Source organism: Bos indicus, chromosome 5 (assembly GCF_029378745.1).
Source record: "Bos indicus isolate NIAB-ARS_2022 breed Sahiwal x Tharparkar chromosome 5, NIAB-ARS_B.indTharparkar_mat_pri_1.0, whole genome shotgun sequence".
In the NCBI taxonomy this organism is placed as follows: Eukaryota; Metazoa; Chordata; class Mammalia; order Artiodactyla; family Bovidae; genus Bos; species Bos indicus.
The window spans coordinates 27,308,606-27,325,296 of NC_091764.1; the positions used below are offsets into that span (position 1 = coordinate 27,308,606).

A 16,691-nucleotide genomic window follows, 5' to 3' on the forward strand; every position below is an offset into this window, starting at 1 on the left:
ATATCAAGATTTGGGGGGAAAACTGTATAGGAGTTTCCAGCTACTTGACCTGTGGAGACTATTGCGTTCTGATCTCTAAATAGCAAGAGATGAATGATAAATAATCGAGTTGGGGAAGTTTGTCTGGAGTGCGGTTTCTGCAATTCTTAGGTGTGAGATTTTAAACAGATGTTGCTGGCAAGGCAAACTAAACATAAATACTCCCCTCCCAGGCTTCAGAAGGTGCCCAGCCCAGCAAATGCATGTATATATAGGGACTGAGCCAGATCTCCCGCCAAAGGAGTCATAGCTCCTTCCCTCCCTGTTCTCTGCCTCCTTTTATTCCCTTTCTCTTGTCTGTGTCTCTGGATGCTCCAGGAGCCATGAGCCACCAGTTTAGCTCCCAGTCAGCGTTCAGCTCCAGGAGCAGGCGGGTTTACAGCGCTGGTTCTTCTGCGGGCTCTGGTGGTGGGAGCTGGGCTGTGAGGTCCGTGTGTCAGGCCCGAGGGAGGTGTGGCAGTGGTGGTGGTGGGTATGGGAGCCATGCAAGGGGGTTTACCTCCAGGAGCCTGTACAATCTGGGTGGCAGTAAAAGCATCTCCATCAGCCTAGTAGGGAGAAGTGCCAGTGGTTTCTGCCAGGGTGGGGGAGCAGGAGGGGGGTTTGGAGGAGGCAGGAGCTTTGGAGGTGGTGGTTTTGGGGGTCGTGGCTTTGGAGGTGGTGGCTATGGAGGAGGTGGTCTTGAGGGTGCTGGGTTTAGGGGTGGCAATTTGGGGCTTGGGGGCTTTGGTCCTTCTTGTCCCCCAGGGGGTATCCAAGAAGTGACCATTAACCAGAGTCTCTTACAACCACTTCACCTGGAGGTGGACCCTGAAATTCAGAGGGTTAAGATGCAGGAGCGGGAGCAGATCATGGTTCTGAACAACAAGTTTGCCTCCTTCATTGACAAGGTGAGTGCCCCAGGGGCAGGCAGTCTCTGGGCTCTGACCTAATGACCTTGTACCCTGCTGCCTCTCACCACATTGTTTCTGGTGGTGACAGTCACTTCCAGTGTGTGTGTCCTGGGACCTTAAGAAAGCATTGACTTCATTTAGGCCTCAATTTGACTTCTTGAGGGGTTCATCTTTATCTTTTCATTTTGGCAGGAAAGCAGATCCAAGGAATGAAAATAACAATCAGACAAAATACATGATGTGATCTCGCTCATCATTTTCACTTTCCATCCACCCATCCATCCATCCATTCATCCATCCACCCATCTATCCATTTACTCATTCATCCATATACCTCTTCACCCATCTACCCATTCACCCACCCATTCATCCATCCATCCATCCACCTGCCCACCTACATAATCATCCAGCCCACAAACATTTACTAAGCATCTACTGTATGCCAGACACTCCAGGTGTTTCAGGGTGACAAGGACACAGGTCCTGCCCTCAAGGAGCCCCAGATCTACAGGGAGGAGGATTGTGACAGTGTGTGGGAGGTGTGTTGATAGGGACATCGCTCTCTGGGCCATAGCACAAAGGAGGGTGTGATGAGCTCTGGGCTGATAAAGGTCTTGAAGGTGGAGAAAGAGCCAAGCAGGTTCTCAGGGCAGAGGAAGTTTCCAGGCAGAAGAACCAGGAGGCCTGAGAGTTTGATGCTTTTAGGAAATTTCAAATGGTTACAATTTCTGGAGAACATGGCACAAGAGAGGAAGGAGGAGGAAAGTGGAGATGGAGACACAGAGCAGGGAGAGAGAAGAAAAGTGGGCACACTGCAGCAGAACCAAGCTGATGACTCTGGTGGGGATTGCTGGGGGTGAAAGCCAATACCCTGCTATATAGGATTCTGTCTGAGTTCCTCATTTTAGCTCATCCAGGGCCAAGAATAGGCCAGATAGAGCCAAAAAAAACCCCTTCTCCCTAGTTTAAGTCTCAGGTTAGATTGGGTCGGGTCCAAACCACCAAGCAGGGGCTAGTAGAAGAGATATGGAAGAGACCTTGCACCAGCATTTCCTTTTGTCCAGAGGTGGTGGAGGCATGGAAGCCACTGGAGGCTCCCCAGAAATTTCTTTACCTTTGGGGATGTAATGGGAAACACCCTGGGATCCAGAGACCCCTGCAGGCTCAGTGACATTCCCTCAGGCCTCAGAGGAGTTCAGTGTTGAGGCCAAAGCTTGATCTATCTCTGAGTGCAGGGTAGCCATTGCCAGAGTCCACCACTGGTCTGTGTATCTGGCCTCTGATATCTAGATGAAAGCTGTCACTTTTCACTTTCATGCATTGGAGAAGGAAATGGCAACCCACTCCAGTGTTTTTGCCTGGAGAATCCCAGGGACGGGGGAGCTTGGTGGGCTGCCGTCTATAGGGTCGCACAGAGTCAGCCATGACTGAAGTGACTTAGCAGCAGCAGCAAGAGGGCTTGATGGGAACAAGGAGATGACAGATGAAGGAGACACCACTGAAAGATCAAGCTATTTCAAAGGCAGGAAGAAGACAGGGTTGGGAATTGTTGAAATGGCCATGGGCAGCTGATCTCCTGAGACTCTGATTTGATTGTGGTTCCTGCCATTAACAGGATATCTGTTCAGTTTTATGGCATGGGGCTGAGGGCACAGGCCAAAGTTCAAGTGACTATGGTTTCCTGCCCTTCCCTAAGGGCCTGGACTGTGATGACCACGAGGAGAGTACTTATCCAGGAGGGCTCTGGCCTGGCTGGAAGAGAGAAGGCTTCTATCACAGTGGCTTCTGACCCTACCTTCTGACCTGATCTTCCTGCTTTTACCTTTAATCTTGTACAGCCTATTTCTCAGCACCACACCAGTGCCATCCTTTAAAAACATACCACATCACTCAATTTGAACCCTCTGTTGGCTTCCTGTCTCATCAGAAATAATAGCCATGATCTTATAAGGCCGTATATGATCTGGCCCTCTAACCCATAGCTGCTGCTAGTTCCTGGCTTGCATTTGTAAGACTGAGGCCACATTGCTGCTACTGGGTAGAGCCACTCTCAAGCTGCAAGGTTTAGTGAGCAGAGTGAAGGCAGGAACTTAGCTCACCAAGGTACAACTCAACACAGTGACCCTGTACACCTTCTCTGACTCTACTCCTGTTTTCCTTTTGCTCACTGGCACGCTATTACATCCCTCATCCTCCTGTACCCCACCATGGACCTGTCTCAGGGCCTTTGCACTTGCCATTCCCTCTTCTTGGAACTCTTCCCTCCAAGCAGTGGTCCAGCCAAACCCCTCATCTCCTTCAGGTCTTTGCTCACACACCGCTGCTCAGTGAGGCCTCCCTGATCTCCCTATTTGAAGGAGTACCTCATATCAGCATCACTTCCCCCATCGGTGTGTTACTTTTCTCCATGGCCCCTACAGCCATTCAACACACTGTGTAGTTCACATTTGTTTCCTTATAGTCATCTCTTCAAACAGATTATGAACTCCTGGAATGCAGGGGTTTTGTCTGTTTTATTTATAGCTGTATCTCCAGCACCCAGAATACTGTCTGGCATCTGACAGCTGCTCAATAAATATGTGTTGAATGAAAAGTTGAGTCAACCCTTCAGGTGTCAAACTTGGGCTCTCAGAGAGTGGGAATGGAGACAAAGGCTATTTTTTTTTTTTTTTTTAGAATCAATGACAAAGGAAAGGGATCCCAGGAAAAAAGGATGAGGGACCCCGTTCTTCCCACAGACAGTGCCCTGGCTTTGTTCAGCTGAGCTTGAATCCTCTGTTCAGGGCAATGGGCAGGGTGGGTGGTTGACACCAGCAGCAATGCCAAAGTCTTAGCATCTCATTAGTCCACGGTGATTATGAAGTGTCTCCTCTGTGCTGGGTGCTATGTATCTCCGGGTCTCAGCACCTGGTGTCCGCTGGAGAACACTGCCTTCTTGGGGCTCACATCCCATTGTGGGGAGGAATGTGCTAAAAAACAAAAGACTGAAGTCACGATAGATGCCACAGGGGAAAAGAACAGGGGGTTATGAAGGGGAGACCCCAGGGGGTGCCACCCTAGTTGAGATCTAAAGGGAGACTAGGACTTCACCAGGCAAAGGGTTGGGGAGACCGAGGCTGCTGGAGGCACTGGGAGGTGATTGGAGTGTCATTTGCAGGGGGAGAGGGCCACAGGAGGTCGCGTGGGGTGTGCTTTATCCAGGAAGAAGCTTAACTCCGCATGATGCTAAGTTTGATCTGGGTTGCCTGGGGTTCTCCTGAGTACTGCTGCTGGGACACAGCCCAGCAGTGTTTAGGGGCCCCTGGGGAAAGATCATGATGGCTTTCAGTGATTTTTATAGTGGTTAAATCTCATGAAAATTGCCTGGCACTCCCTGAAGTCAGCTTCTGACTCTGCAGTTTGGGTGACCAATGAAAGCCATAGTTTCTTCGCCTGGGGTGGGGGCTTGGCTAACCCCTTAGCACTCAGAATTGTCCCCCTGCCCCCTCATTGTTTGACATAGAGCTTCCCTGTGGGACCATAAGATCCTTTCCTCTGGTCCCCACAATGCAGAGTACCGGGCTGCGAATGAGCACCCAGTCTCTCCCCTCCCTGGGATCGCCACCAGAGTGACGACTGGCCAGTGGCAGGGATTTCTCATGGGGATGTCACCAACCGGGTGGACAAGCTGTGAGGGTGGCTGCTTTATCTCTTGCTTTGATAAAGCTAACAAAAACAAGCCATGGGAAAGAGTATTCTCTGGGCACATTCCAGCCTAGAGTCAGAGCCAAAGGAAGTTAACAAGGGCTGGCTGCTCAGATGGACAGTCTCAGGGCTGGGAATTCTGTCCGCCCTCAACTCCTTAAGCATTGTGGAGAACTATCTTCATGGTTCTCTTCTGACAACACAAAAGAGTGTGTTAGCCTCCTCTCCCACCACTCCCCACATCTCCTGGGCGGCTCCTGGAGGGCATGTGTGTGTGTTTGTGTGTATGTTGGTGGGTATGTGTGGGTGGGTATGTGTTTGTGTGTGTGTGTGTACACACACCTGAGCAAAGCATGGAGAAATCCACTGTCCTCACTTAAGGCACGGGAGGGGAGGCTCCCCCTGCAGGCAGCCAGTGGAGGTAGGACGAAAATTGATCATCATGGGAAGGACAGTCCAGGACTGGATCTGCACAGCCAGCCGGATTTCTGGAGACTGTACTTACCTTCATGTGCGCAGCTTTGGGGGAAGAAGCAATGAGAACACAGGGTGAGGTCTGCTCTCCATCCTCTTGCTAATGAAGGAAACTGCAACATGGGGATTTCCCAAATGCTAGTTCGATCCCTGGGTTTGGAAATACTTATAAAAGCATTTATTGAACAGTAATGAGTTTAGATATGGCTCAGATGGTAAAAAATCTGCCTGCAATGCAGGAGACCCGGGTTCGATCCCTGGGTTGGGAAGATGCCTTGGAGGAGAAAATGGCAACCCGCTCCAGGATTCTTGCCTGGAAAATTCCATGGACAGAGGAGCCTGGCGAGCTATAGTCCATGGGGTCACAAAGAGTTGGACACAGCTGAGTGTGCACACACAACTTGCACACAGGCAACATCAAAGTCCTTACTTTGGGGCACCAGAACGAATCACATAACTTAAAAAATGTACCTACTTTAAAAATTCTGTCCAAAATTCTTTTCCCTCTTCGGTTATTACAGAGTATTGAGCAGAGTGCCCTGTACTATACAGTAAGTCCTTGTTGGTACTATTTAAAATATAGTAGCGTGTAGATGTCAATCCCAAACTCCTAATTCAAGAATTTGAAAAGGAAAAGATACATGTATATGTGTAACTGAATCACTTTGCTGCACGCCTGAAACTGACACAACATTGTCAATCAACTGCACGTCAATATAAAAACATGGCTAAAATTTCATGTTTTTTAAAAAATTCTGTCTGAGTTATGAGAACATTTAAGTGCGGTGACCTTCCTGAAAAACACACTGGGCAGCAATAGAGGTGGTGGGCCGCAGGATGGGGGCACCTGGGCTAGTGTGTTCAGGAAACAGTTTAATATTCAAAGCCAAAATTATTCCTCCCCTCTTCTTATTTTCTCTTCTTCTCAATCACATGAAGTGTTTCAGCCACAGAGAGACACGAGCCGTGGGTGTGCCGGTGTTTCAGATGCTCTGGGTCACCATTTCCTGAGGTTGGCATGGGGAGCTGAGGGTGGGGATGGACAAGTCTACCATGTGAGCTGATAGAACCAAAGGGAACAGGGTACCACTCGGATGGAGGGGACTTGCCTTCAACAGCAGAGTTCGATTAGTGTAATTTTTCAGCAGGTTGATCTTACAGTCATTGGTCAACCATCAGAAACCATATTGTATTCATGCATCCTGGTCCTAGAAAAAGAGAGCCCTCTGACCCCCGGAGGGGCGTCCTGATTCTCTGAGGTCTGGATATGCTATGGGGCTGCACCTGCTTCTACCCGTGGGAGTGCTTCTTGGACCCACGGCTTGGGGGTGAACTTGGAGGTTTTCTGTTCTTAGGTGCGATTTCTGGAGCAGCAGAATCAGGTGCTCCAGACAAAATGGGAGCTGCTGCAGCAGGTAAACACGTCGACTCAGACCAACAACCTGGAGCCCATCTTTGAAAGCTACATCAGCAAGCTGCAGAGGCAGGTGGATTGTCTCAGAGCGGAGCAGATGCGCCAGAGCTCGGAGATCAGGAGCATGCAGGATGTTGTGGATGACTACAAGAGCAAGTGAGGCTCCAGGAGCAGCAAAGGGGTGGGGAGGAACAAGGCAGGGCACTGGCTTATGGGGGCAAGGCTTACTGTGAATGGGTGAGGGCTGGTGGGGCCCTGGACATCAGGTGCAGCCAGGCAGGCTCTGCACCACTGCACAACTGCATGGGCACCATTTTGTACACGGTAGCCCAGGAGTGATGGTATTGCCAGTCAGCTCTCAATTGTATTGGGTGGGAAGGGGAAGCAGAGGATCTTCATGGATGCTGGAGTCACATAAGCCTGGGTTCCAGGGTGGGCTTAGCCACTTTCTGACTGCCTGCAAGGTCAGCTTTCTAAGCCTTTGGTTTTCACATTAGTAAAGTAGGGATAGTGAGTACCCTCCTTGTTGAACTGTTGTGAGGGGGAGATCTGTGGCCTTCAAATTTGAGTGTGCATCAGCTTGTTGAAATCAGATTGGTCTGGGATGGGTGCAGAGGGCTTTTATTTCTAATATGCTTCCAAGTGATGCCGATGCTGGTGGACTGGGAGCCACATATGGGGAACCACTGGTTTAGATAAAATATTCTTAATAGTTCTTAGACTGTTTTTGCACATATGAAACACTCAGTAAGCACTAGCTATTATTAGTAATAATGGTAGGAGTGACATGACTTACTTAATTCTAGGTCAGCTGCTCCTGTCCCATACAGGCAACTGAGCAGCCTCCCCCCGGTCCCACGCCCCCTTGCTGGGAGTGTAGGGTGCTTCTCTTAACATCATCTTGACGTGCTCACTGTGTTGAGCAGTCACATGTATGTGAGTCAACAGGGGGAAATGAAACGCACACTGAAGGTGACGGGGGCAGAACGGCATGTGAATTTTTTTTCTCTTTTAAAAAATTTAGTCAAAGTGGTTGTTATTTAGGTTATCATTTTAAAAAATGCTCGAACTGGACAAATGTACAAAGGTAAGATATTAAAATAAAAAGGACATTTTGGGGATGTTCTATGTGGCTCTGGATTTTCCACATTGTGGGGTTGTGCCCTCTGTTGACCTGGAGAGCCAGGAGGTGGCTCCAGCTGCTTGTCAGCGAGAGTGGCAGGCCCTGGCAGGGGACAGCCGGAGTCCAGGACCATAAAAGTTTGGGCAATTCCGAGCCTCCCACTGCACAGAAAAATCTCAAGGAACCAAGGTCAGCCCTTGCAGCCTGTCTGTGTTTCTGACCTCCCCTCAACAGGTATGAGGAAGAAATCAACCGGAGGACTAGCAGCGAGAATGACTTTGTTGTCCTGAAGAAGGTGAGGGATGGGGGTGTCCAGAGGGGGACTGTGGGTTCAGGAGGCTGAGAAGAGGCAGGGACTCCTTTGGGATGCAGTAGAACTGAGGGGTGGACAGGTGAGCTTGGGGCCAGCTTGTCAAGGGTGTTTCCCAAATGCTGGGGCCCTGACCCTGAAACAGTAAGTCTCAAAAGTGTGTTGCTAATGTGAATCTTGAAAAGTTTTTGAGTTTTTAATCTCTCCAGAGTCCTGAAAGTGGAATTAAATTAATGGGCAGCATGTGAGTGTGTTGTGTGGGGGCCTTAGGACCTGGGGTGTTTCGCATGACTGGCCAGGATGAGGAGCTGATGAACAGTTCCTTCTGGCCTGGAAAGCCCAGGTTTGCTGGCTCCTTATTTGAGTGAGGAGAGGAAATTTGCAGGCAAGGAAATAAACCCAGAGAGGCTTTGCCATTTGCCCAAGGCTGCCCAGACAGCTGGTGGCAGGGCAACTGAGTCAGACTGTCTTCGCTTGCTGTTCAGGATGTGGATTCTGCTTATCTGAGCAAAGCGGAACTGCAGTCCAAGGCAGACACTCTGCTTGAGGAGGTTGATTTCATGAAATATTTATTTCAATCGGTGAGTGAATATCTCAAATATTTTCTGTGAGATGATGAGCTCAGTCCTCATAAGAAACCCTTCTCTTTTCTACATCTGTCAGGCGGTGTGGGATATAAGAGGAGGAGGTCTGACACTCAACCTTACCCCCAGGGGTGCCTCTCCCCAGTCACCTCAAGTCTGTGGACCTGGAGTCCGAATCGTTTCAACCCCCAAAGCTCAGGGTTCTGGGTGGGGCCCTGGAGATGGGAGGTGGGAGATAGTGAGACAGTCTTTGCTTTTGTCTGGAAAGGAAGGTTAATGCCCAGGACATATGGGGTAAAACCAACCAGACAGCTTCATCAGCACTGGGGAGTAGATGGGGCCATCAGGGAACTCTGTGGGAGAGGGCAGTGTGGGTCTTAAAGGGAACACAGATGAAGACTGGAGAGGTGGGGATAACACACTCCTCCCAACCCTGGTCTAACTTGGAGACACCTTCTCTGGACTGGATGCTGTCCTGGGAGCTGTACTGGTTCTTGGGTATCTCCAGTCTATAGATGAGAGAACAGGGGTACTGAGAGACTGAGTTCCTTGCTCAGTTACCCAGCTGGTTAACAGTGGAGCCCAGATGCTAAAATTAGTCTGAACGTCTACACACATGGAGTCCTTTCTGCTGCCTCTGGGAGCTCACGTGATCTCAAGGAACAAGCCTGCCTGGCTGGGGGTCCAGCTCAAGATGGCAGCCAAGCCAGAGTAAGGAGGGATGGAGGGTCCAGGAAAGGCATGATGGGCAGCTCTGAGTTCAGGCTCCCTTCTCTGAGCCTAGATCCGGATGCCTGTACCTTTAGTGAAGGTCCCTCTGGGCACACAACAGTGATTCTAAGAGCTTTTCCCAGAGAGCTTTTCTCTCTCAAGGCTTCCCCAGACAGCCTTGGTTGGGGGGCATAGAGGGAAACTGAGGTCCCAGGAGGGGAGTGGAAGAAGTCAGCCTGTGTTCCATGCCTTGCAGGAACTGTCTCAGATGCAGACCAACATCACCGACACCAACGTCATCCTGTCCATGGACAATAACCGCTCCCTGGATCTGGACAGCATCATTGATGCCGTGAGGATCCAGTACGAGGAGATTGCACAAAGGAGCAAGGACGAGGCTGAGGCCTTGTACCAGACCAAGGTGAGCATCACCATCCCCAGCCCAGGCCTGGTGCCCTAAACTGAGCATGCCTCCCAGAACTTGTATTGTCTTTTTCTTATTTCTAAAGTAAAACATGTTTGCTATAGACAATTTCAAGATTACAGCTAAAGATTACTCATATCCCACTACCACTATGAATATGTCAGCATATTTTCCACTTGTTCTTTGTAGCTAACCTTTATTGAAAACTCACACATATCAGGCACTGCACTAAGTGCTTTTATACATAGAATTTCATTTACTCCTTACAACAACGCTATGAGGTAAAGATTCATTGATTGTTTTACCAATAATAGAGTATGAGGTTACCAGTTTCCCTTGGCTCTTATGGTTGGGAAGTAGCAGAGGCAGAATTTAATTAAATTCAGGTGCACCATCTACACGTCCATGCGCTCAGCCACCATGATGTTTTCTTATTTTTTCATAATGATATCTTTAAAAATATCTTTTTATATTTTTCTCTTTCATTTATTACTTGCGAATACCTTTCTCTGATACTAAATATTTGACATCATTTTTAAGAGCAGGGTGGTATTTCATGGTAAGAATATGTCTCCAGTTTTCAGATAAACATCTTTGTAGCTAAGTTTTGGGGGACATCCTTGGTGACTTGTTTAACATAAATGGACTCAGAACTTTCTGGAGGGCGAACACAGCAGTTAAGAGTCAAAGGCCAGTCACTCAGTTCTGAACACCTGGCGCCTGAGGTCTGTTTTGTGGGTTACCTGTGACCATCTCCAATCGTGGCTGGCCTCTATCCCACTGTCCTGCAGGCAGGTGTTCTGAGTGCCATGGGGTCTGGCAATAGACTGGGGAGATAGTCAGCAGTGAGGACTTCAGAATGCAGAGATGCACTGGAGCCCACGCTCCCCCTTGTTTTCTTCAGAGGCACCCTGCTCTGCTTCCTCTGTAACAGGCATCAAGAGCCTGGTTTTGTCATGGCCTGCAGGTGGAGGTCCTCTTGATGGGACCATAGATACAGGAATGGAGATAGAGAGGAAAATGCTGAGGGCCTCTGAAGAAGTAAGGTCCTGAGTGTTAGAGAAATCATTCTGGAAAAAGGGGAGGAAGGAATATGATGGGATGGGAAAAGTGAGAGGGGCCCAGTATGGGCAAAGTTTAGATGTGGGAAAAAGGAGGTAAAAGGGGGCATCAAGAAGCAGGTTGGTCTTGTTTGGTCCTGATTCTGAATCTCTGTCTCGAGATATAGGCATCTGTGTGTGTGTGTGCATATCTGTGTATGTGCTGTCAGATGAGGGAGGTTTGTTACAAGTGTGAGTGTGTGTATGGGGGATCACAGCTCTAGGGAGGCTTACTCTGGGACCTTCCCTAGGGGAGAGCAGCCTTGGGCAGGGTCTGGGAAGGCAGACTCACTCCTTCCTGAAGGAGTGTGTGATGAGCAGCAGGCTGACCATGATGCTGCCCTTGACCCTCAGTTCCAGGAGCTCCAGATCACAGCGGGAAGACATGGAGACGAGCTGAAGACCAGCAGGATGGAGATCTCCGAACTCAACCTCACCATCCAGAGGCTGCAGGCAGAGATTGGCAACGTCAAGAAGCAGGTGAGATATATGCTCAGGGCAGCTGATCAGAGCTTCTACCTCCCATGACACCCTGCCTCATGAAGCTCTGGAAACTCATGCCCCACATGGTTCTTCTCCTTGACTCTCCCGAGTAGATCGAGCACATGCACACCATCATTTCTGATGCAGAGGAGAGGGGACAACAGGCCCTCCAGGATGCACAGCAGAAGCTGCAGGACCTGGAGGCCGCCCTGCAGCAGTCCAAGGAAGAGCTGGCCCGCCTGCTGCGTGACTACCAGGCGCTGGTGGGAGCTAAGCTGTCCCTGGACGTGGAGATTGCCACCTACCGCAAGCTGCTGGAGGGCGAGGAGAGCAGGTAGGCCGTGTCTCCGGACCAGAGCGCAGGCAGGCTGCAGCCCTGGAGTAGTGGGATTATTTAGAGAGTCCCAATTTATACAATCCCAGCTTTCCTGGGAAGACTGGTAGCTCAGGGTGAGCAGAAACGTTCAAGTCAGAAGCAGAGGACATGTGAGTAGGCAGCACCATTGTCATCGCTGTCTTATTTCCCAGTGCAACGTCCCTAATACCACAGCTTAAGCCACTGCAGCCAGGTGGTGACCCCCAATGCTAAAAGGCTTCACGAAAATGCTTCAAATTCCCTCTGCCTGCACTGGCTCCCTGACCTCTCTGCTCCCAACACACCTCCCCTGCTCCCGATGTCTCCTGGCTGATGATTGCTTTCCTTCAGGCTTTGTGGATAGTGCTGACTGTGTGCACCTTGGTTTTTACAGGATGTCAGGGGAGCTGCAGAGCCAAGTGAGCATCTGTAAGTAGCAGAGCCCAGGAGTGGGGCTGGTTGGGGCTGGGGGAGGGAGGGCCCATGAGAAACTGGCCAGCAGAAATCTGGCAGTGGGCATTTTTGTGTCCAGTTCTACACAACGAAAAGCAAAGTAAGCAAGGACAACTGCACAGCCCAGAGAAATAGGTTGAAATAATACACGACCTTAGTTTTCCTTTATTTTGATTTTTATGATGCCTAATAATTAGTAGCGGCTTAGAATTCTTCCGGGTGTAGCAAAAATGAAAATGCCCCCTGACATTCCTTTGTATTAGGAAGAATACTTCTGAAATGGGGAGACTTTGATCCATGCTTTTGGCAAGTCAGATGCGGCCAGTGATGAAGGATGTAGGGGGCTGCTTCGAGGGTAGGTGCAGGAGGGTCCGCCCTGCCCAGTCCTCTGACCCCCTTGTGGGCTGTCCTTGCCCCCACAGCTGTGCAGAGCAGCCAGCTGACCATCGGCGGAGGTGCCCGGGGCTCTGGAGGTTACAGCGGTGGCGGAGGTTACGGAGGCGGCGAAGGTTACGCAGGCGGCAGCAGCAGTGGAGGCTACGGCGGCGGCGGCTCGCGCGGGGGCTCGGGCGGCTACGGAGGGGGCTCTCGAGGGGCCAGTGGAGGCGGTTATGGTAGCGGCGGTGGGAGCTACGGAGGGAGTAGCAAAAGTAGCAGCAAGTACGGGGGCGGAAGCGGCGGCGCCTCCCGAATGCAGATAATCCAAACGTCTACCAGCACCTCCCACAGGCGAATACTGGAGTAGAGTGCCAGGCTTCTGGGACGTCAGGCTTCTGCAACGCCTCGCGGCTCACAAGCACCACCTCCTGCCCCCACCCGCCACACCAATCCTGACCCCCATCCCTTTACCTTTTCCCGATGGGTCTCAGCAGTTTTGCCGATAAATTCCACTCTAGACAGGGAATCAGGTAGATAATCCCAAACGGCAGATCTCTATTTGGAGGGCATTGACCTGTAGTCCAAACACAGCCAGGCACATTCTCAAGTGAGATGCCTCAGCTGGCCCAGCTTGGGGACACTTGCGGATAATGGAGAGTTGATGTCAAGTATACCAGGTTTCTCACTCCAGGCTCCCCTTCTTGCACATGGGCTTCTCTGTGAATAAGAATCCATTCCTTAGGGCTGGGGTTCCCAGCCTCCAGGATCTAATATTAACCTGATGACCTGAAGTAGAGCTGATATAATAATAATAGAAATAAGATACACAATAAATGTAATGCAATTGAATCATCCAGAAACCATCTCCCCCCACCCTCTGGTCCAGGGACAAATTGTCTTCCACAAAACCAATTCCTGGTGTCAAAAAGGTTGGGGAACGCTGCCTTAGGGGACTTGAAAATGAGGTCTTTGAGTGAGTAGCTGAGGACGAGGCAGGCCAGCTTGGTAAGGAGAACTTCTGTGCCAGGGGTCGATTCCTGCCTCTTGATCTGTAGCCCCATCCATTGCTATTGCTGGAGAGTGTGGATATACACATCAGACACCTGTAAGTCCTGTCTGGTCCTGATTCTGAATCTCTGTGTCAGGAAACATTATCCCTTGGGTTAACAGCCCAAGACGGGGTGTCCAGAGAGCAGAAATGTTTGTCCACAGGGAGGACTGTAACTAGCAGTGAGTGAAGGAGTCGATGGACAGCAGTCTGGTTCTATTCTGTCCTGACTTCCTTTGGAAGCTCCATTCTTTGGAAGTGTGGCCCTTCCTGAACTCTGCTTCATAATGACTCTCTGGAGAATTGCCCAGCAGGCTGGGCACGTGCAGCCCAGCACTGATCTGTCCAGGTGCCCAAGCCCTGAGGAGTTTGAGAATCACACTTGGGTCTTGGGAAGGTTCAACCCTGAACTAGTCTGCAAGCTGCCCGCTGTTTGCAAGGTACAGCTTCATGCTCTTCCCAGACTGCAAAGTCCCTCCTGACTCTTGTTCTCTGTGATTCTCTCTTTGTGAGACTCTGACTGTTTATTTTGGGTCTCACATAAGATACTTGAGAAATGCTGGAGGGGACAGGATAGGGCAAGTATGACCAACTAATGGGGCCTTGTGGGCCTTGAGAGAGGGCCGGCTTTGCTGCTTAGATCTGGATTTACCTCCACTTGTTCGCTGAGTCCTAATATGATGTCCATGTCAATGACACTCCTGAGGCATCTGCTGGATTCAGTGTGGGTTCCCTAGGAAGTACTGTGACCTCATCATCTCCTGGTTGAAGGTTGTACCTTGAAGGGGTTGACATTTCTGGTGTTTCTACAATAAATTTTCTGTGCTCTCCAAACTGCTGTTTGATCACACGAGTTTACTCTTTTTTTACTTTCTGCAGGCTTCTGAAATTATTCATAATTGAAAAGTTTACAGCTTTTATTAGTTTTTTATTGCATGAGTAATAGTTGACCCTCAAAAACCTTGCACACATAATCATAAAATTAAACCTTAAAGTGGATGATCTTTGAAAAGTCAGTTACATGTTTGTTCAGGAGGAATTTGTTCTGCTCCCATCGTGTGGCAGGCAGTGGCCTATGCACTGGGGATGTGATGTTGAATGAACACATTTCGGAATCTGAAGGCACTCACAACACAAACGGGGAGGGTACAGTGGGAGATGAAATCGGAGTGTGGGCCCCTATGGACCCTTGGCCTGAGGGTGGAAGCAAGGCCATATTGAGGACAGAGGCAGACCCACTGAGCAGGAGCAGTGGGGGTCGCAAGAAGTGCACATGCTGGGGAAGGGAAGTTCGGTCCCAACAGGCTCTTGAAGGAAAGTAGAACAAATGGGGAAACAGAGTCAGAGCAGCTGTGGACATGGAGTCAGGGAGGGGCCCTCCAGACAGGGGAATGATCTGCTCAGAGTCTTGAAGATCAGAAAGTGTGAAAGTGTGTGTGAGTGACAGGGGACAGCCAGGTAGGAGAAACTGAACTGGAGAGAGAAGAAGCTGAGGCCATTAACTCAGCAGAGTTTATGGTCAGGGGTGTCTTTAACTGATGTCCCCCAGGGAGGCAGAGATGCAGAAATTCAAGGGTGGAGCAGGTTAAGCCATCACCTTATCCTCTGTGGTATTTCTGAGTCTGTGTAAAGGAGTCACGTAAAAGATGTGACCTGCTTTCTCATTCTCTGAAGGAATACAGATGGAATTTGGATATGGGATTCATTCAAATAGAACTGCAACTCCTTTTGATGAGACATCGTGTTCCCATGTGTAGGCCTACATTGTCTTGGAGGAGTTTCTCCCCATCTCACCTGTCTTGGAAGCAGGCCTGTGGGGCAAGAACTGGGAAAGGGAAATGAGGGCAGAGGGGCTGCCCAAGGGGAGGGATAAAGGGAGCAGACAAATACAATTTCTACACTTAAAAGTCAAAAGAGCACAAAGACCAGGATGGGAAGACATGGACAAACAGCAGTGAGTAGAAACATGATTGAAAGTATTCAGCTGAGACTGCACACGAGAGAGTAAGGTGCACAGGCTTCGAGGCCAGGCATGGGAACCAGCAAGAGTGTGATGTGTGGAGCCTCCTTTTTCATCTGTAGAAAGAGCCTAGAAGAGACGACCAAGATGGACAGGTGGGAATGCAGCGATTTGGCTCAATATTAGAAGTATCTTTTAATTAATCCTGACATGAGAGAGGCCACGTGGATTTAGCACATTGTAAGCAGAGGTTGGCTAACTATTTGGCAAGAGGTTGAGGGAGGGAGTGAAGGATGGGTGGGGTTGTGTGCATAGCAGCATTTCATGTCTTTGTTGCCCTAAGAGTTTGTGCAATGAAGCCTGAGAAAAAAGGAATTCTACTCTCTATTTTATAGTTGGGAAACTTGAGGTCAGATGCCAAGGAAGGACCAAGTCATGGAGAGGTCAAGAGCTCTCTAACCAGGACTGTTTTCTGGCATCACCAGACCTATTTCAGGGTGTGGATTTGATTATCCCTGGGATCATGCACATGTGTAGGATGTGTATGATGTTCTTAAGGAATCCAAATTGGCTCTGGAAAAAATACACAAGGCCAACCAGAGGCCATCTTTCCCATACTTCTCCTTCTGGACAGGAGTTGGGATTGACTCAGAAAGCATGGCCCTGCCTTTTCTTTTCAGAAGCCCTGACCATCCCCATCATGGAAGACTGGGGGGCAGATAGAGGGAACTATGTGCCTGAATCCAAGGATTCTTGGAACAGAGATTCCACAAAGCAGTGAGATGTGAAGGCCAAGGAGAAGGAAGGATCTTGGACTCTAAGGAGAAGTTTCATGTGATATTCTGGGGCTGAGCAATGGGGCTGGGCACTAAAAGAGACCAGAGGATGTTTCCTGGTACAAACATTATTCCTGTTAGAGATAAAGAGAGATCCCATCAGGAGCAAATGCCTCTCATCTTTAGCTCATCCTGGTGAAAAACATGAATGGGTCCACAGCCCTTTACTATGTACAAAATGCTTTCACATACATTCTCTCAGATGACCCTCACTGGCACTGGGAAAGTGATGTGGAGATCACATGCGGTCCCTTCCACGGGCCATAACGTGCACCATCCCTGCTTCTGGTCCGTGCTATTCCTGCAAGGCAGTTACTCAGAGGGAGTGCCGAGCAGACCCATCCATCTACCAGCAGAGGGGCGGACAGGTGGGAGAACGGCACCCAGGGCAGCAAGACTCCCAGGGAAAGTGTGCCAGCTGA

At 49.8% G+C, this 16,691-nt stretch overlaps 1 protein-coding gene across 1 annotated transcript; it reads left to right on the forward strand.

The window, feature by feature from the left end:
• The first annotated feature begins 362 nt into the window (after positions 1–362).
• Positions 363–14,290, forward strand: KRT77 (keratin 77). Its single transcript, XM_070788707.1, has 9 exons — positions 363–929; positions 6,446–6,660; positions 7,862–7,922; positions 8,423–8,518; positions 9,489–9,653; positions 11,111–11,236; positions 11,353–11,573; positions 11,989–12,023; positions 12,470–14,290. The coding sequence occupies exons 1-9, from the start codon at positions 363–365 to the stop codon at positions 12,790–12,792; spliced, it is 1,809 nt and encodes a 602-aa protein (XP_070644808.1). The 3' UTR covers positions 12,793–14,290.
• Positions 14,291–16,691: the final 2,401 nt, after the last annotated feature.